The following is a 21,089-nucleotide window of genomic DNA, read 5'->3' on the forward strand; positions in this document are numbered from 1 at the left end:
TATATTACCACTTCTAAGATAGCTATTTAAAAAAAATGCTCAAATTTATAAATATTATATTTGAAATGGTACATATAAAATAAGACCTATATCAGTTAAAACTCCACATGATTAAATGCATACATTAATGACAACAACAAACAAACAAAAAAAACAGAAGAAATAAGTATTGTTGTTGACATGACCTCTGGAAAAGTTAACCCAGGAAAATCAGATTTGGCCCAGCTAAGGCACCCAGCCAGTACTGTCAAGGTCTGAAGTAGTACCTGATAGGGGTGACCAAAAATAGCAGAAGTGTGCTCAGAGAGGCAAAGGCAGGCAGATCTCTGGGAGTTTGAGGTAGCCTGCTCTACAAAGTGAGTCCTGGACAGCCAAGGCTACACTGAGAAAACCTGTCTCAAGAAAGAAAGGAAAGAAAGAGAGAAAGAGAGAAAGAAAGAGGGAAAGAAAGAAAGAAAGAAAGAAAGAAAGAAAGAAAGAAAGAAAGAAAGAAGCTAAAATCCTTTATCCCACACAGACTGGCGAACTGAGTGCTTGATCTTGATCTTCAGCCGGTGTGAGTATTTTAGGGGGTTTCTGGAAACTTTGGGAGAAGAGATCTGGCTGGAGGAAGTGGGTCACTGAGGATGGGCTCTGGTCCCTGCACCTCTGACCATCTACCTGGTCTCACTCTCTTTGCTACCCGCCCACCAGGACATGAACAGCTCTCCTCTGCCACACATTCCTGTGGCCATGATGTTTTAGCCATGAGCATGGGACCAAGACACCATGGGCTTGAACTCTGCGAGCTGAAACAAATACCTCGTCCTGAACCCCACCCCCCATTGGGCATTTTGGACACACTGACACAAAGGTAACCAATACACGTTCCTAATTGAAACCACTGGACCAACTCTCTTGGCTTGGTGAGAGTACCCCCATTGGAGGGATATTCTTGGACTTACCTCCTGATGGCTCCCAGGGGCTGGGAAGAGCCATAACCATGACCTTCCTCAGCACCAGGATAGTCTGGATTTCCATAAAAGTGGGGAGCGTTTCGTTGATTCTCAGCACCTGGGTAATCAGGGTCCTCCAAGGTATCTAGGTAGGCATTGATTCTGGACCCATTGTAACCTACATCTCTTCTGGAGCCAGGCTGGTTGGAATGGGATCTGGGGTCCGGATGGTCGGAGTGGCCCTGGGCCCCAGGGTAGTCTGGTTCTTCCAGGGTTCCCAAATAACCTAGATTAGTTCTGGAACCTGTATAGTTCGTGCTGCTTCTGACTCTGGCGAGACTAGGATGGCGGTGAGGGCCAGCGTAGTCAGGTCCCTTGGATAAGTCTGTGCCGTGTGATTCTCTCTGGAAGTCATTATAGTCTGGCTCAGGGAAAGACTCGTCATAGTCTGGCTTTGGTATGGGATGTGCCGAGTACGGATGGCTCCTGGTGCTGTGATACTCTGTGTCACTTGGGGATCTGGAGTAATCTGGTTCAGCTAGGGAGCTGGAGTGGTCTGGATTTGTTCTAGAGCCTGGAGAATATGGGTTGTTCCTGGGGTGGTGGAAGCCCGGATTGTCCAGAGAAGCTGGGAAGTCTAGATAATCCTGAGGTTTCAAATAGCTCTGTTCGTGGTTCCAAGACCCCGAATAGCCAGGGTAGTCAGCACACCCCTCGTAGCTGCTGTTCCTGTGGAAGGAAGACATGATGCTGGGGAGTTTTCAGCCAGCTGTGTTAAAGCACTGCCGCATCTGTAGCCACTCGGGGGACCTTCTTATTAACCTGAAAAATTAAAAGGGAAGGGAAAAGTCAGTTATGTTTTTCTTCCTTGCTTGCATAAATTACTTGCTTTCTACCAATGTCTGATAACTAGGTATTCAGGGACCGAGAACAGTGTTTGCGTTTTGCAGCCTCCCACACCTATGATGAGGCTACGAAAATGCTCAATGGCAGGCCAGCGGAAGCATTATCTCCGACTTCCAGGTCATGCTGTGGAAGGTCTGAAGTCATTCCCACATTTCTCTGTGGGCTGGAGAGGAGCTGCTGCTTGGTGACATGAGACCGACAGCGATCTCTGCAGGAACAATAGCACATCATGTGGAGAGTTGAGTTGTGGACAACGCACCCAAGCAAAACCACCACAGTAGCACAGTAGCAGCACAGACAGAGAGGACAAATCCATGTGTTGATGCCTTCAGCCACAGTTCAAATCTTAAATAACATAGCTGCACATATGGGGGAGGGGCATGAAGCAAAGATTAGAAAGAACAAAATATTCTTTTTGGGACAGTCTGGTGTAGCTCAGGCTGGCCTTGAGGCTCACTATGTAGCAAAGGATGACCTTGAGCTTGATCCCAAGTTCAAGGATTACAGACTTGTGCCATGATGCCTGGTTTAAACCATGCTGGCTTTAAGCGCACTGGACAAGCTCTCTACCAATTGAGCTGCACCCCAGACCAAAGAACCAGAATGTCTTCGAGCTGTTTGTTTGAAACAAGGTCTCCTTGTGTAGCCCAAGCTGGTCTGAAACTCACAATCCTCCTGCCCCAGCCTCCTACATGCTGGGGTTACAGGTGTGTGTGACCATGTCCGACCACTGTGAACGTTTTGATTGCTCTGTTTCTAGGGTAAAAAACACAACTCAGCATGCGTGTACAAATAGAGAACTGTTATGGAAATGGGACAGAAGACTCGGGTAAGGAGACCAGTGAGGATCCCTTCCTGTCTGAAAATGTGACTTTATGGGCTCCATGAGCTTTTCAGATGGGGAGCGCTCTCCCATCAAGTGATAAGGCTTTATTGAGCTGCCCTGGAGATTCGCTCTGCTTGCAGCTTCCCTTCTCTGGCAACATGCCTTGATTTCCCCGCAGAACTTCTCCCCACTCCCATTTAGTGCAGGTGTTACAGACACCCTGACTGCACTGAGCAGCACCACAAAGATCAGGTGACCCCAGTCTGACTAATCAGCATCCATTATCCCCTAGGTGACTGGGTTTGATTCAGGAATGGGCTCATAGACCCTATTAGTTCCGAGGAGTCTAGACTAGACTTGTTGAGGAAAAGGTGCTGTTCTTCCAAGGAGGTTAAACGCTCAGCCTGGAGCTACCGGGGTGCTGTCAGTGTGGTAGAGAAGAAAACAACACACAGAGGAGAAAGGTAACAAGAAGAGCCAACAGGGTTTGTTGCGGAGCCCATAGGGGGAAATACTGAAGGCAAAGCAAACACATCAGGCATGAGTGATTAGGTAAATAGAGATGCCTTCAAAGAAGGAAGTAAAGATTTTTAAAGCTCGGCCAAGCTAGACCACTTTATCTCTGTGTAAATGACATGGGTTAGGCTTTGAATGACCGAAGCTTAAGAAAATATTAACGCTCTGCCCTCAGCTCTGCCTTCAGACTCCATTCCACGCAGCTCTGCCCTACGGGAGTCAACTTTCCTCCCTTGTCTTCCTTCCTGGCAGCCATTTCTCTCTGTTGTGGAAACGTGTCTCCTTGGGAGGCACTCTTCGCTACTCTGTGCCTCTGTAGGCTGGATGTGAACCCGATTGAGAGTCTCTTTTTTTTCCAGGCCACAGTGACCAGGTGAGGGCTTATCACCCAGGTCGAGCTGCTGAGAGTCAATGATAGGAGTTTTGTTTCTTTTGCTGAAATTGTAACCAGGAAGTTTAAGCCTGAAGCTTCCACTAGTCACCAAGAGGTTTGCCTAAAAGTGATGCCTAGAGAGAGAGCACGGCCAAGAGATACATAAAAAGGGGAGTGCTGGAGATGTGCATGCAGCCCCTGGATACAACCACCCCTGAAGGCAGATAACCAGTTCATGCCGGCATCATTGCCTTCCTTCTTGACATAATTTAGGGTTTGGTTGCTAATTGTCTGCCATTGAAACAGACTCTTGACTACAGCGTGACCTTTGCAAGTAGGGACATTTACACAGACTCTGAAGACTTGTCGGTGTGTTTAACGGCAAATTATTTTTCCTGACATGGATTGGAGTTACTTTGTTTCCTTGTAAAAAAATTACCATGTCTATGCTAGAGGTTCCCAGGGTCTCCGTAAAACCAAGGTCTATCCAGCAAGCCAAGTGAGACCTGGTACATTCAAGAAATAGAACAGATATATGCAGATCAACCCAAGAACAATATGCCTGTCCATCAAAAGATGACGAGTCATGTGACTGTCTCGGAAACTTACCAAGGCACCCCAAAATTGGAAACAACTCAGATGTCTTTTAAGAGCAGACTAAGGAAATGAACTATGACATGCTACTAGCATGAAATACTATACACCAATAACAAAGACGCTATGAAGCAGCATGGGTGACTCCCGCGGGTAAACGAGTTGAACACAACAGAGCATATGCTGTATTAATTCACCAAAAATCAAGATCAGGCTAGCAACACATGCTGATTTTCGTCAGAATAGTGGATACGGAGAAGGAAAGAGATGAGCGGTAACTAGGACTTTCCGTGAGGGTGTTCCTAAGGTGCTGGGCTATGGTCCTCTCTTCTTGGGTGGAGGATGCCTCAAAGTATTAGATCCGTGTATGTAAATGGTCATCAAGCTGTACACTTAAGACCAGTATACACATTTGTCAGTATATTACACCTAAACTGAAAACGAAAGTGAAGGCTGAAGGTGTGGGGACTATGACGCTTGCTATGGTTGCAGAAACAGGGAAATCACAAGTTTCAGCTAGCCTGGGCTATATTGTGAGTTCGAGGTCAGCCTGGCTATCCAGCAGGACTCTATCTCAAATGGAAAAAGAAAGGAAGGAAGAAAGAAAGAAAGAAAATAAAAGAAAGGAAAGGAAAAGAAAAGGAAAGAACAGAGAAAAAAAGAAAAAGACCAGAAAACAAACAAACAAACCAACACGGGAAGCCATTACCCATACTTCCAGCTGCGGGGGGGGGGGGGGGCAATACAACCCTGGTTTGGATTCCCAGACACTTTTCATTTCCTTATGTCTAAGTCACAGTGATTCTGAATGAATGAAAGCGATATCTAGGTGAAGACAGGCCATATTATCTGACTTAATGTCAATGTGATACTAAGATGAACGTGGTTAGGAACCCCAGCCCTTGGGGTCAGGTAGAAAGGTCTTCAGCTTCCACGTGCGGGCTGTGTGGTGGGGCGAGGTCCCTAGCCTCTCTGAGTCTGTTTGCACATCCACCCAATACCAACAGGAGCATACGAACACCATCTCCAGGCAGCCTCCCGAAGTCCCTAGTGAGCACTGTTTATGTATATGTGTAATGGCCCTCTGGGCAACTTCTAGAAGAGGCAGGAGCTATGGACTAGACCAGGATATGATTCAAGAAACAGGGAGTGGCAGGATAAGGAGTGGTCCTATGCAATTCCTAGAATTGCCATAGTGACATACGAGAGAACTGATTTGGTGTTTTGTAAGTCTAGTTGACCTCTAGATAATATGTAGCCAAGCCTAGCCTTGAACTCCTGACCCTCCAGACCCCACCTCCTAAGTGCTAGGATTATAGGCATGCACCACCTTGCCCAGCTTAGAACTAAATTTTGTGTTAAGCTTCTTATTAGCCCAGAATACAAGGAAATCAGTATAGGTTACAAGACTTTCCTTATAGGTGAGCAGAAAGCAGTTTGGCTTGACAAGACAGCCATGCTGCTAAGGATCAGTTTCTGAACAGGATTTATGAGAATCCTTCTAGAGGGATCAGATAACAGAGTGAAGCCAGCTGCCAAAGCCGCCTAAGAAGCACTCAGGGACGGACAACCTCTGGAGCCTAAAGCTGAAGGGACACCAGGATGCCCTCTAGGTCACCGATGGGAGAAGCTAATGGCTTTCTTTACATAGCTTTGATGAAGAATGAAATTATGCTAACGATAGAGAAATGTGTGCAACTGGAGATCATAAGATTAAGCAAAAGAAGTCAGACTCAAAGAAATAACAGTGGGCTGGAGAGATGCCTCAGTGGTGACGAGCACTTGTTAGTCCAGAGGACCCAGTTCTGTTCCCAGGACCTACATGGTAGCTCACAATCACCTGTAACTCCAGTTCCAGGAGATCTGATGTCCTCTTCTGGCCTCTGTGGGCACTGAGCATGAACCTGGTGTCTATGCATGCATGAAAGCAAAATACTTATGAACATTAAAAAGTATTTTCATGAAGAAAGAAAATATTTGAGTATACATGCCTTTAATCCCAGCACTCAGGAGGCAGAGGCAGGTAGATCTCTGTGGTTTCTAGGCCAGCCTGGTTTATATAGAGAGTTCTAGGACAGCCAGGGCCATCTAGAGATACTCTGCCTCAAAATACCTAATTAGTTAACTAATTAAAAAAATAAACCCGGGCATAGTGGCACACATTTATAATCCCAGCACATAGGAGGCAGAGGCAGGAGGATCTTTGTGAAGCTGAGGCTAGCCTGGTCTATACAACAATTTCCAAGCTAGCCAGAGCTACGTAGTGAGACTCTTTCTCGATAGATAGATGATAGATGGATGGATAGATAGATAGATAGATAGATAGACAGACAGACAGATAGATAATCACATTTTCTCTCAATTGTGGATTTCGGGTTTTATATAGATACACAAAATCACCCATGCACACACATACACACACTGCATGAAAGTAGAAGCAAGACTATCTGGAGCAATAAAGGGATTTTAAAAAAGGAGAGAAAGGAGGAAATGACAGTGTTATGGTTAAAGTACATGATGTATTTGCAAAAAAAAAAAGTCTTACCAAACCCATCACTGAGGACAATAAATAAGTGCCAATAAAAATCCTTCCCAAAGAGGGTGCTGGAGGAGGGGCTCGGTGGCTAAGAGCAGCTGGCGCTCTTGCAGAGGACCGGGGTTGGATTGCCAGCAAGCACACGGCGGCTCACCCACCTCAACTCCAGTTCCCAGGGATCCAATTCACGGTATGTACATAGTACCCAGACGCGCATGCAGAAAGACAAACACCCACACACGTAAAATAAACATCTTTTTATCTGCCCTTCCTAAAGAGAAAGGAGAATCTGTCAACATACCCCGATCCCCTGCCCCTTCCTTTCCCCACTGTGCCCCCAACTACAGGAACTGTGCCCTACGCCATGGTGATCTGCAGACATCACTGGGAGCTGCTGATGTCATGGCTTCTGTAGAGCAGGCTCCTTTAAAGTAATTTACTCTGTTAATTGACGTATCGTATTTTACATAGTTGTGGGGTACAGTGTGATGCCTGGGGTTGTGTGCACATTGGATAATGATTAACTCAGGACAGCAACAACATATCATCCTCTTAAATAGCGATTTTTTCTTTATGGTGAAAACAGGAAGAATCTGCCGTTTGAAGTGTGCGTTGCCTTTTTTGTTTTGTTTTTGAGACAGGGTTTCTCTGTGTAATGGTCCTGGCTGCTCTAGAACTCACTTTCTAGATTGGGCTGTCCTCAAATTTACAGAGATCAGCCGGCCTCTGCCTCCCTAGTGCGGAAATTAAAGGCATGCTTTGCCACAGCCGGCTGTGTGATTCATTCCTAATAGTTACCTTCATCTGCAGTGCTAGGCTTTTTCCAGGAACTAGGTGACAAAGATTTATAATTGGCTCTAATCCCTGAAGATCCTAGGTTTACTGACTGCAGACAGAGCTGCACGCTCTGAAAAGCGGGGTGGGCAAGGGCCGCTCTGACACAGAAACGAAGCAGCACGTGTATACTGTGTCAGGCAGGCTCAAATGCCCTCTTTATTTATTTTCTTTCAAGAACTTAAAAGAAACAGGAGACTACACTGACATCTGGAGACTAGGAGAAAAAAGCGTTAAGCCTTAACAGCCAGCCCTCTGCATCTGGGAGATGGGAGTGGACTGTATCCACTCACTGAAGAAAAAAGTATTTGAAAAGACAAATCATATTTACACTAAGCACGCAGGGACTCTTTGTCATTGTTATTTTCTGAGCACATTGTAAAAACACTTATATAGCATTGACCTTGTACTATGTGCTATAAGTAATTCAGAGAAGGTTATACAGGACAATATGCCTAGCTTCTACGCAAATACTATGATATTTTATATGAGGGATGTGGATATCTCCATGTCAGCTGGGTCCTAGAACTAGCACCGCAGAGATACTGAGGGATGACGGCATGGAAATATTTGTGAATAGTATGTAAACATGTAAACACATTCTATGTATAACACAAATTATATATGCTACACATATGTTAAACACCATGACCTATATTTTAGCTTAAAGAAAGCCAGGTTTGAAAAACCACCCTTGCTGATAGTTCTAGCAACTAAAGCTAGGAAGCCCACACTTTAGGAATTTGTTGGTCTCAATGGCTGCCTGCATTTCACTTTGTTATTACGTTCTGTTGTACTGATCCCTGCTCCTTCTCCTGGGTCACAGGGCTGTCCCCCAATCTTCATGCCTCTACACAGTTATCACTGTGTGTCCCAGATAAACTCCTGTCCCTGCTGTGAAAATGTCTCAAAGAAAGAGCGCCAGCTATGGCTCTCGGGGCTTTTTGGATAGAGCATATTCCATCTCATTGGGGGCTCAAAGGTTCCCTATGTTGCTCTCCCAATTTCCCACCACTGCGGGTGAGTGACCTACTCATTTCACTTTCAAGATTTCCCACTGTACAATGTGGTACAGTGACTTTCTGTGCAGCTCACCAGACAAAAACAGTAAGACTCGGCTGGAGAGGTGGCCATGGGTCAGAGCTCATACTGTTCTTGCAGAAGATCAGAATTTGGTGTCCAGTAAGGAGGTTCCCAGCTGCCTGTAACTTCAGCTTTAGGGCATCCAGTGCCCTCTTCTGGTTTCTGCAGGTACCTGCACTCACATGCACAGGCACACAGACCCAAAAGAATTGCAGCATGAAGTGCAGTTAAGCCCTCTTTTCTCAGTCTCAGTATAGCTGATGTGGTGCGTCATGCAAGTCTTTGCTGTGGGCAGGAGATCTGCATGCAGTAGGGGCCCAGCAGTATCCACAGGCTTTCTCACCAGATGCCAGCAAGCTCTGATCCCCATTGTCACAGCCCCAAAATGTCTCAAGCACTACCTGCTAACCTCTAGGGACCAAATCACCACTCCTTCTACTCCACCAACGATTTTGAGAATGGCCGAATTAAACTGAGATTAGCTGAGATAGCCAGCTGGGCCGGGCAAGCCTGTCACTCCCAAGGCTGAAGCAGGAGGATCCTAAGTTGAAGACCTGTCTGGTGCATACAGTGGGTTCCAGGCCAGCCAGGACTACTTAGTGAAATACTCTTTCTACTTTTTTCTCTTTTCTTTTATCAACTAACTATTTTTTTTTATTTATTTACTTCACGTCCAATTTTAGCCCCCTCCCTTCTCACCCTCCCTTTCTCTTTCCCCAACCCCCTTCCCATCCCCCTCAGAAAAAGAAGCCTTCCCACCACCAACCCACCCTGCATATCAAGTCACATCAGGACTGAGCGCATCCCCTTTCACTGAGTCGAAGCAAGGCAGCCCTACAAGGGGAAAGTGATTGAAAAGCAGGCAATAGAGTCTATGTCAGAGACAGTCCCTGCTCCCTTTACTAAATACCCACATTAAGACCAAGCTTCCCATCAGTTACATATGTGTAGGAGCCCTAGGTCTAGTCCATGCACAGTTCTCAGCTGTTACTTCAGGCCCCACAAGCCCTCTGGGCCCTGGTTAGTTGGCTCTGCTGGTCTTCTTGTGGAGCTCCTGTGCCCACCGGGTCCTTCTCTCCTTCTCCCCGCTCTTCCACAAGGTTTCCCATGCTCCTCCTGTTTGGCTGTGAGTCTCAGCATCTATTTTTATCTGCTGCTGGGTAGAGCCTCTCAGAGGACAACTATGCTAGGAAACCCTCTTTCAAAACAAAACAAACAAACAAACAAACAAAACCTGAGATGGCCTTACCTTCCCAAGTGAATGAATTAAAGAAAAAAATAGAGGCGGAAATGGGACAAAGCAGAATGTGGGAGTCCTTTTCATTAAAGATGAAGTAGGCATTTTAGATGGGCAGGAGACCTGAATTAGCCCATGCAACATTGCAGTTTCTGAGAGGCAGCAGCTTTCCCTCCTGAGCTGGCCCCTAGGGTCCCCCTGCTCTCAGCTCACACCCCTAGCAAGGAGTGCGTTTAGAGGTGAGTTCAAGGGCTTGAGTGTGAGCAGGGTCTCCTATCTCTGGTTGGCACCTAACTGGCTAGGTAGCTCAGTATTACCCTGAACTCCGGACCCTCCTGCCTCCTCGTGCTGGCACCTCAGATGTGTGCCACTCCACCACTCCACCGCTACACCCACTTCATGTGGTCCTGGGGATCAAACCCGGGGTGTCATGTATGCTGGGCCAGCACTTTACCAAACGGGCCACACCCCACTCTTCCTTCTTGAATTCTATAGTTTTGAAATCAGTTAAGATTGCTCAGGCAGAAGCAAAGATATGAAGATTTTTATCCAAAATTCAATACAAGGAGAGCAACAGAACAAGAAAATTTGAACACAGGGAACTTCCCAGAGACTCATACTCCAACCAAGGACTATTCATGGAGATAACCCAGAACCCCTGCACAGATGTAGCCCAGGGCAGTTCAGAGTCCAATTGGGTTACATAGTAATGTGAAGAGGGACTGCCTCTGACATAATCTGATTGGCCTGCTCTTTGATCACCTCCCTCTGGGGGGGAGCAGCCTTACCAGGCCATAGTAGAGGACAATACAGCCACTTTTGATGTGAACTGACAGACTAAGATCAGAAAGGAGAGGAGAACCTCACCTATTAGTGGACTTGGGGAGTGGCATGCAAGCAGAGGGAGGAGGGAGGGTGGGATTGGAAGGGGAGGAGGGAGGGGCTTATGGGGGGATGCAGAATGAATAAAGTGTAATTGATGAAAAATTTAAAAAAAAAAAAAAAAAGAAACATCCAGGTATGGTGGCACAAACCTGTAAACCTAGTACTCGGGGAGGCAGAGGCAGGTGGATCTCTGTGAGTTCGAGGCCGGCCTGGTCTACAAAGCAAATCCAGGACAGCCAAGGCTGCACAGAGAAACTCTGTCTGAAAAACCTATATTTATATTATCAGGGAGGCATCTTTTTGTGGTGAATGGCAGTTAAAACAGAGACTGACAGCTGATCAAAGAAGTGGGACACCTCTATCAACCCCATCCTCAGGGCTCCGGGAACATCGTAGGGTGGGGTGGGGGACAGAAAGACTGTAAGAGCCAGAGATCGGGGTGCCTTGGGGTAAAACAACGTCTGGTGGGTGTGACATAGCCAATATGTTCACTCGGGATCTCACAGCAGCTGCGGCCGACTACACAAGATCAAGCCAGTCATTATTTCAGCGTGCATAGGGGAGAAGGTCAGGAGGTCCCACCCCTGCCACAGGTGCTGTAGGCAGTTGATGGCTACTGGAAGGATGGCTGTTTTCTTCAAGGATGTGATGATCCCTGGTACCACTGTCCATGCTCCAGTGCATAGCCCTGTACACAGGAAGCAGCACAGTGGCCACTATGGCTGGCCACCATGGTGGACATTCCAACTGACCACCACAGTGACCACTATGACTAACACCTCAGCGAACACTAAAAGTGACTGTCACAGTGAACATTACGACTTAACCACCACATTCACCACCATAGTGACATTTATGGCTGACCATCAAGTGGATACTCCAAGTGATCACCATGACCACAATTGTGGACTCTACAACTGTCCACCATAGTTACCACCACAGTGGACACTATAGCTGATGGCCACAGTGATTCAGTGGGATATGTGTATATGTGTGTGTGTGTGTGTGTGTGTCCAGAAGAGGACACAGTGTCTAGGAGGAGCTTGAGGAGAGAGTGGGATAAGAAAGATGAAAATAGATTGTACACAGGTATGAAATTTTCAAATATAAAAACATATTTCTAGACCAGACCCCAACGTGGAACGGGGAGGCAAGCACAATGTCCCATCCCTACCCAAGGAGCCATTGACGGCAGCTGAGAGAGGGAGAAGTGTTTTGTTTTTAAGAGCGGAGACCCCAGACCAGCTGTGGTGGTGCACGCCTTTAATCCCAGCCCTTGGGGGTGGCAGAGACAGGCAAATGGCTGTGAATTCGAGGCCAGCCTGGTCTACAAAGAGAGTTCCAGGACAGCCAGGGCTGTTACACAGAGAAACCCTGTCTCAAAAACAAACAAACAAAACAACAACAACAAAAGAGTGGAGCCCCCGTAAGTCCATCACAGTCTAGTGGAAGAGACCACAATCCAAGAATATATGGGCAGCACAAATTAGACTTGATAGGTGGAAATATAGATATATTTTATATATTATATAGTGTATATATAATATAGTATATCTTTATATATTGTATGTTATATACAACATATATATTATATGTTAAGTATATAAAATTATATATATATATATTTATTTATTTATTTAAAGCTAAAAAAGAGGTCACAAAATTGGGTAGGTAGTGAAGGGGGAATCTGAAAGGAGCCAGGGGAGGGATAAACATGATCAAAACAAATTGCATGAAATTTTCAAAGAACTTAGAAAAATTATACGTATTTTTTAAAAAACTAAAGATCAAGATTAAATTTTAAAAGCCTTAACAGAAAACACGTGAAAAGAGGCAAGAATTTTCTTGATTCATAGTCATTTAAAATAAAAACTGTTTGTGTGAACGGTCCACTCTCAGAGCGTGGTGTCTGGGGAAAGAATGCCAAGAGAAAGGGGGAATGAGCTGACAGGGTATCTTTCCATCCGACTCCAAACACGTGACAGAGGCTTTTCAAGGAAATCAAGTCAGCAAGCAGGCATACCTACTGGGTTTCAGAAACGCACTTTAAAGCCTCGAAGCAAGCATGATAAATCACCGTTGAAGTCAACATTGTCACAGCAATGAAAGGGGAAGTTAGAAGCCCACATGGCCGCCTGGATGGTTGGCCACACTCCTCACTCCACACTCCCCCTGCTGCTGGAAAGGACAGCTGGCGGGAGAGAGGTGTCTGCCTCTTTCACCTAGTTACAGCAGAGAGCACTTTAAGGGGCTCAGAGAGGCTGGGAGATGGCTCCCTAGCTTAACAAGTACAAGCACCTGAATTCCATCCCCAGGATCAACTTTAAAAGCCATGTGTGGTGGCAGGCTTTGCGGTATAGTTGCCGGAGCAGCAGAGATGAGAGGATTTCTGGGGATACTAGTCAGTCAATCTGTCCTGCTTGGAAAGCTCCAGGCCTGAGAGAGACTATCTCAAACAGTAAGGTGGATGGTGCCTGAGTAATGTACACACACACACACACACACACACACACACACACACACACACAGAGGGTGCCTTTCACCAACCTCTGGCTTTTGCACACACGTGCCCACGCATCTGTGACCGTACAAGCAAGCACACACGCATACTACACACAATGACACACACAAACATTTCCGTTGAAGTCTTTCTAACAGCTACATAGCATATCTACCGAGGAGTCTTCAGCAGCCTTTCAACTATGACGCGATGTTCTTTCCAACAAAGGCCCAATGAAGCAGCAAGCTCAGCGACTTCCTAAAGCTGCAGTGTGTCATACTGCAGACACCATTATCATCATGGCGGGAGGCATGGCTGCGTGCAGGCAGACATGATGCTGGAGGAGCCGAGAGCTCTACATCCTGACCTGCAGGCAGCAGCAGGAGACTGTGTGCCATGCTGAGTATAGCTTGAGCATGGACTTCAAAGCCCACCCCAACAGTCACACACTTCCTCCAACAAGGCCACGCCTCCTAATAGTGCCACTCCCTATGGGCCAAGCGTCCACACACATGAGTCTATGGAAACCACATCTATTCAAACCGCCACACTATGAAACAAGTGCATGAACTTCAGGGGATTTTCACTCGTCAGTACAGCAGACACTGTACATGCTGGCTGTTTCCCTGACGGCCGTATGGTGCCGTCTTCCAGGCTGGGAAAATGTCAGTGTTCAGCTCTCAGAAATCCAAACTCTGAAGAGCTGCTCCTGAAGGCATGTAGCTCTTTGAATCCCCATAAAGTCTAAAGAGGGTAATGTGGGATTCCTAGAAAGAAACTGTGTCTGCCAAGACTGATTGGCTAGAACTGGAGTGATTGGAATGTTTCAGACCCAGATAGCCCCACTCCCTCCCCACCCCGACAGCCATTCCTCACCCACTTTTGTGTCAGAACTAACATCCGGTGGCTAATAGATAAAGACCTTCTGCATCTATTAATTTATTAGACTATTAGTTTCCACCAACTTGAAAGCCAAGACTGTCGTCAGGTAGCATCTGAGCCCTACAGGAAGCTTCCGTAGGCCTGACTGCCTTTCTGATGTACTCACCAATGTGTTTAAATTTGCCTCGATTCATGACTTTCTTGGTTCTGTAGAGCTATAAAACTTCATGAACATGCTTTCAAATTGGAACACGGAATTTGTGGTAACCTAAGTCTGTGTTCCCAGGACACGGTCACTCACATTTGGCTCTAGAACAAATTATTTTTTCTCTTTTAAAGTGAGAGCTGTTGCAGGGGTGAGAGAGGTGCCTTTTTGTTTGTTTGTTTTCTTTTCTTTGCATAGACGGTAATTGGATATTGGATCATGGGCATCACCCACAGACAGAAAAAATTCGCTTCAAACGAAATTATTTTATTTTTACATTAGCATACAGTGACTTTTGTTTTTAATGTATAGTTGCTGTTTGGGATCATTCCCCCCCCCCCAAGGCCGGGTGTTCAAGGCTTGCTTGCCAGCTGGTGGCAGTTGCTGGAGCACAATAAAAGGTCTTGGGTCGCTGTGGGGAGGCGCCCTTAAAGGAGACATTAGGCCTCCGGCCCTTTCTTCTTCTCTTTGCCCTCCTTGCCTTGATTATGGCCACAAGCCCAAAGCAACAGGCTCAGTGACCAAACTGGAATTTCCAAATAAACCTTTCCTCTTTGTAAACTGATCAGCCCAAGCATTTGTCACAGTAATAGGAAGCTGAGTAGCCCAGCATTTTTAGCATTAGCATAGAACAGCTCCATCACCCAAAACCTTTTTGTTGCTGTTCTCTGTAGCAATTTCCTTCTGTCCTTAGACTTCCAGTGATCTGTTCTCTGCTCACACAGTTTCCCCTTTCCTAGAATGCTGTATAAGCTGAAGTCCATTCATGGATAAACTGAAGCCCTTTGAGACTGGCTTCTTTCACTCAGCATAATCTAAATAGAATTTAACATATGGGGAGCTGGAGAGATGGCTTGGTGTTTAAGAACACTTGTTACTCTTCCAGAGGACTTAAGTTCTGTTCCTACCATCCACATCCGGCTGCTTTACAGCCCCAGCTCCGGGGATCTGACTCACTCTCCTGGCCTCGTGGGACACCCACAAGAACAGACACATACCCACACATAGACATGCCCATACGTAAGTAATAAAATAAATATTTTTTTTTTAATAAATGGTTTGTTTTCCTTGAACACATGCATGCATAGAAATGGTCCCAAGCTGTCTCCCTCCACAGTGAACTGTAACCTGACTGGATAGTGTATCCTTGTAACAAGCAGCCACATCCCTGCCATCCACACACAGCAGCTGAGTTTTCAGCTGCTCACAAGCTGCAAACTGCTCGGCTCTGTCCAAACACAGCAAAGTGTGAACCTGGGCCTCCCTGGCTAGTTTCGAGTGCCTCTTCCCTTGTTTTTGTTAAGAGTGTCTGCCTACCTGTTGGTGGAGTTTCCTAAACCTTTGCTCACTCTTTCTGCTGCTCCACTCAGGAATCTTCTCCTTCCTCAAACTCTGAGAAGTCCAGTGCGCCTAAAGCTTTGCCTCCAAAAGCTGTAGCTTGAGGCACTCGTCTCTCTCACACAAGGCATGTTCCAGCCTCAACACCAAGAACTAAACTAAATCAAAGATTTTCTTTTGGCATCATGCATGCACATGTGCAGTCTCTTGGGTCTCAAACCTGGGACAAATGTCTGACTGAGGTGCCTGCTGACATATGAAAGCAGACTCTTTAGAATTTGGAATGAAGCCAAATATTGTGGCTGGCAGAAGCCAGCATAAAAAACCGATCCATACACACTTCAGGAGAGGACCCTGCAACAGGTAGGGACTGAGGGAGGCTGGGAGAACCTGGTGACAGAGTTACTTTGATACGGTAATAGGCACCTCAGTTAGCCATTTGTCCCAGGCTTGAGGCCTAACCCGGTTAACCTTATTTGTAAACAAATGTACGCGTTCTCCATTGACAAGAGTCGCCAGTTTCCTGAGGGCAGACCTCAGCTGCAGAGCCCAGTGTGTGCAAAGCCCTACGTCTCCCTTCTACACACACACAACTTCTACTAAAATAAATCTACTAAGTAACATGAACAAATACATAGCGTGTGTGGTAAGAACAGGAGCAGAAATGAGGAGGAGGAGGAATGCGATGACCGAAGTTGAAAACCATGGTTTATGTGCTATACGATGAAAGGTAGTCACTGTGCCTCCCCTCCCCCAGCGGACGCACACACTACATAAATACAGAATGCCTGTTGGTCAGGCTAAGTATTGTCGAAAAGGACGAAGGAAAGGGAACTCAAAGAGAAGAAGTCAGCTGGATTCACTTGTAAGCCTAACACTCGGGAGGCTGAAGCAAGGGGATCATCAAAAGTGAGTTCAAGGCCAGCCTGGGCTACATAATGAAACCCTGTCGGAAAGAAAGAGGGGCATAGGAGGAAAGGAAGGGAGGGAGGGAGGGAGGAAGGAGAAAAATGAAAAAGGTGGGGAGGAGACAGGAGGAAAGAAAGGGAGAGCGAAAGGGAAAGGTGAAGAGAGAGGAAGGAGAAGAAAAGAGAAAGGAAACGGGGAATAAACAAATCACTGTTAGTTATTTTCTTGTTGCTGCAACAACATACCTGACAAAATGTACTTGAGGAAGGGAGGGTTTCCGCCTTGGCTCACAGCTCCAGGGAATGCATCCCATCAAGCGTGGGGAAGCCACCCTGTCAAGAGCCTAAGGTGGCAGGTCACATTGCACACACAGTCGAGAAGCAGAGGGTTCCGGATGCTGGTGCTCAGCTCGCTGCCTTCTCTTTATAAGTCAGGGATCCTGTGGAAGGGTGCCGCTCGCAATTATCATGGGTCTTCCCACCTCAGTTAACCGAACCCTGGACCTTCTTCACTAACGTGCCTGCGGGTTCATCTCCTAAGAGGTTCTAGCTTCTGTGTAATTGACGATCACGTGGCTATGACAGTCAGTCATTACCAGGCATCTCCTCTTGACTGACTCTTCACTGTGCTATTCTGGAACTCATGGGCAAGCACTTGCCTAGTGCATGTGTGCAGTGTGTGTGTCTGTGTGTGTGTGTGTGTGTGTGTGTGTGTCCCTGGCTTCATTTCCTAGTACTATCAAAGGGGAAAAAAATAAGTGCCAACACAAAGGGTAGTGGTGGCCATATTTCTGAGGGTGGTGGCCCATGTGCCTGGCCACCTGCCATTTAGACTCATGCATGGGCTTTTGTCCGTGTGAGTGCTTTGGTGGGTATACGCATCACGCATGATGGGTACTTTGCTGGCCTCAGGGCCGTCACAAATGCTCTGGAATCCTTCAGCTCAGAATCAGGAAATGTCAGTAATGTAAATGGCCACTGCAAACAAGACCTTCACTTGCATGTAAGCGATACTTCCTGGTAATTAAATATTTGCAAATGCCAGATCTGTGAGGCTTTTCAGAGAGCCTTTCTACCTCTGAGTCAGATGTTGCCAGTGTTCAAACACACCCCCCCCACACCCTTCTCTCGCCCTTCCTCTGGCCCCCAGCTCCCAGCCTCCACCCCTGGCCCCCGGAAATGCCACACTATGGTTTCAGTGCTGTGGTGTCCAACTTGAGACTGGGAGGGGGAAATGCAAAAGGTTAGGAGGGTCTGTAGAGCGGGCTCAGTGAGTAAAAGGCGTTGCTACCAAGCCTGACAACTGGAGTTCCATGTCCAGAACTTATATAGTGGAAAGGGAGAGTGGACTCCTCAAAGTGACCCTCTGACCTCTACACATGCACCGTGGCATGCATGAATGCACGCGTGCACGCGCTCGCGCGCGCGCACACACACACACACACACACGCATGTACGTGTGCCATAAATAAATACACATTGAACTAACTAAATACTTTCTAGCAAAGATGCTTATGCCTTACTTCTTAAAAATGTTTTTCATTCGTAAAGGAACAAATTGAGTTTTCAAGACACATATTTAATTCTTGAAAGGTGCTTATACTTTACGAACTCAAAGTAAATATAAGATGTTTAGTTTCTCAAACAAGTGAGAAAGAGTCAGAAGCTGGAAAACAAAGAGTCAGCTGTAATCCCACGAAGGTTATCCGGTTAGACAGGACAAAAGCTCGGAGAGATCTAATGGGAGGGGCGTGATGGCATGCACCTGCCTCCCAGGACTCTGGAAGCTAAAAGTGGGAGAATGAAGAAATTAAAGCTGGTCTGAAATAGAGACCCCTAGTCTCAAAAGAACACAAAGAATTTACAGACAGAAATGGCAAAGTAGCCAACCCTATCCAAGTTGAGAATAAGTGACACTTGGGTCTAACTGAAAGCCAGGAAGGGAATTGGGCCCCTGCATCTTTTCCTCCAGCACTGTAAGCTGGAATGGGTCCTGCTTCCACATGGATGAGCATCACCAGAGCCTTGTGGTCGTGTTTGTTAGTCTTCAGTCTGTTCCATCCACCCACGTCTCCTTGTCACAGCGACCCTCAAGCATGCCGGGCAAGCACTGGCCCCCTCAGCCTCTCCTCCATTCTTTGACTGAGCTTTGTTGAATCCTATTTGTGATTCGAGAGTCAAGCACCAACTAGTTTTGTGAAACAGAATGCCCACCCTGATGAGCTGATGAAAACCTGGCTTGATAGTCAGGAAAGACTGGGGAAAGCCCAGTTGGAGACTCTCCTTGCGGAAGTGGAAGAAGAGAGGGAAAGTGCAGGGAGTTCCTAAGAGCCTTGTAAGTCCCCCCCCCCCCAAGCAAGAGCAGTGCTGGGAGAATCTTTCTTTTTAAACAGTTTTTAAATTTAAAAAAACGGATTTCTTATTTATTGTATGTGCATTGGTGCTTTGCCTGCATGTATGTCTGTGTGAGGGTATTGGATCCCCTAGAACTGGAGTAATAGACAGTCATGAGCTTTTATGTGGGTGCTGGGAATTGAACCTGTGTCCTCTGGAAGAGCAGCCAGTGCTCTTAACCTCTGAGCTACCGCTCCAGGCCCAGAACCTTTCAATCTAAAGTTTAATCTTCAGGGCCGGGGCTGCAGCTGTTCTGTAGAGTGTTAGCCTAGCGGGCTCATGGCCCTGGATTTTATCCCTATCATTGTAAAATTAAAATTACAGTAATGAAGGCACAATATGGTCTCTGAACAAAATTCCTGGGAACTTTCTATTTCACTCCAATGAGCTGACTCTCAGCCGCACGCCTGCTGCCCTAGATGAGGACATGGGCTGCAGATGGAGAGATCACCGGTTCCTGCTTACTCATTGAAGACTTCGCATCACTCCCTTAACTCAGGGGTTCCAGGAACTTATGGGTTCAACATGTCAAGCGCTGGTTGGGTGGCATACCTCATTGGTGTCATCCGTCCACACGGAGGGACGTGCCTGCCCTAAATACCTCACCCTATGTCCCCTTGATCTGGTTGTTTATCAGAACCTTTTCATAACCATGACCATAAACCTGTAAATAAGAGTAAGCATTTCCCTGAGCTGTATAAGCAATTTCAGCAAATGATTAAACCGTTGAAGGAGAGGTGGGAGCTGGCTGGTCAGAGAAGCTCAGCGTCAAAGGGCCTGGGAGATGGTGCAGTCAGTAAACTGCTGTGCAACTGTGAGGACCTGAGTTTGGTCCCTCAGGACCCATGGAAAAAGCCATATACATATGACAGTCTGCTTCTGTCATCTGAAAGCATATGCATATTTTATAAACACACACACACACACACACACACACACACGAGAGAGAGAGAGAGAGAGAGAGAGAGAGAGAGAGACTGACACAAAATATGTGTTTCAATTTAAATAACTCAAACAAGGCCATGCACCAGGCTCCATGGAACAATCCATCATGGAGTCACTCACACCAAAGTGTCATATCATTAAGTCAAAAGGAAGTTGCTTCATCTGATCTTCCAAGAAATCAGGAGAGCCAATTCCCCATGAAGCCACTTTTAGTTTAGCCAACAGGATGGGAGCGCCTCCTCTGCTTCAAGGGAGAGTAACTTTGAAGCCACCAATCCATCAATTGCTTTTGTCTCTTTTCAATCAATCAATTGTTTTTATTTCTTTTCTGTCACCCCCCGGCCCCTTTCAGGTTATCAAGCCACCCCGAACTCAGCTCCCCAGAACTGGGGTGGTGACCTCTTCTCGAATCACAAACATAAGTCAATGAGGATCATTCAAAGATAGGGGAAGTGGGTGATCGGTCCAGCATTAGCCAGCTGTGTACTAGGCCTTTGCTACACAGCTGGTACAGAAAAAAAAAAAAGAAAAAAAAAAGATAAAAATAAAAAAGACACTAGCAATCTAATGCATCATGTATTTGCTCGGGCATGGTGGTGTAGACTTATGGTGCTGGCACTCAAGAGGCTGAGGTAGGAGAACCACGAGTTCAAGACCAGGCTGGACCACATAGCAAGACCCTATTTTAAAAGGGAATAGGGGCCAGATAAGATGGTCCAGTGTATCAAGGAGCAGGCCATCAAGGAAGATAACCTAAGGTCAATCCCTGGGTCTCAGATAGGCCCAAAAGATGTCCTTGGAGCTCCATGTGTGTGCCACAGCTCTACAAGTGGATAGATAAATGTGATTTGAAAATTTATACATATATATGTGTTTATATATGATTTGTACAGAAAACTTTATATAATATATATGTGTGTATACATATAATGTGCGTATATATATTTCAAATAAACTCATTATAGTTTTTGCCTTTTAACAGAAGCCTGGATTAGTAACTGGCTTCTGAACTGGGGTACCCCATGGGGCTGAGCCCTTAACCTGGGGATGTTGCACTAACTCCAGGTAGAAAATGCTGGAATTTAACTCAACTCTGGGATAGCTGGAATAGGAGAATTGGCTGGTACTGAAATGCCTTGTGCCACCAAGCCTAGGCCCCTCTCTGTTGAAACATAGTAGGACTTCTCAGAGC

At 46.3% G+C, this 21,089-nt stretch overlaps 1 protein-coding gene across 5 annotated transcripts in view; it reads right to left on the reverse strand.

Moving 5' to 3' along the window:
• Positions 1-21,089, reverse strand: part of Tmc5 (transmembrane channel like 5) — a 79,849-nt gene that overhangs the window by 48,757 nt on the left and 10,003 nt on the right. For 4 of the 5 annotated variants that reach the window (XM_021648783.2, XM_060366964.1, XM_060366962.1 and 1 more), the window contains one exon: positions 945-1,757. In XM_021648783.2, coding sequence (XP_021504458.1) covers positions 945-1,681 — 737 coding nt within the window. In that variant the 5' untranslated portion in view covers positions 1,682-1,757. Of the gene's footprint in view, positions 1-944; positions 1,758-16,804; positions 16,999-21,089 lie in introns of all 5 variants that reach the window. The other variant, XM_060366965.1, reaches the window with a different exon arrangement.

The sequence above is a fragment of the Meriones unguiculatus genome, chromosome 14 (assembly GCF_030254825.1).
Source record: "Meriones unguiculatus strain TT.TT164.6M chromosome 14, Bangor_MerUng_6.1, whole genome shotgun sequence".
NCBI classification, from domain to species: domain Eukaryota; kingdom Metazoa; phylum Chordata; class Mammalia; order Rodentia; family Muridae; genus Meriones; species Meriones unguiculatus.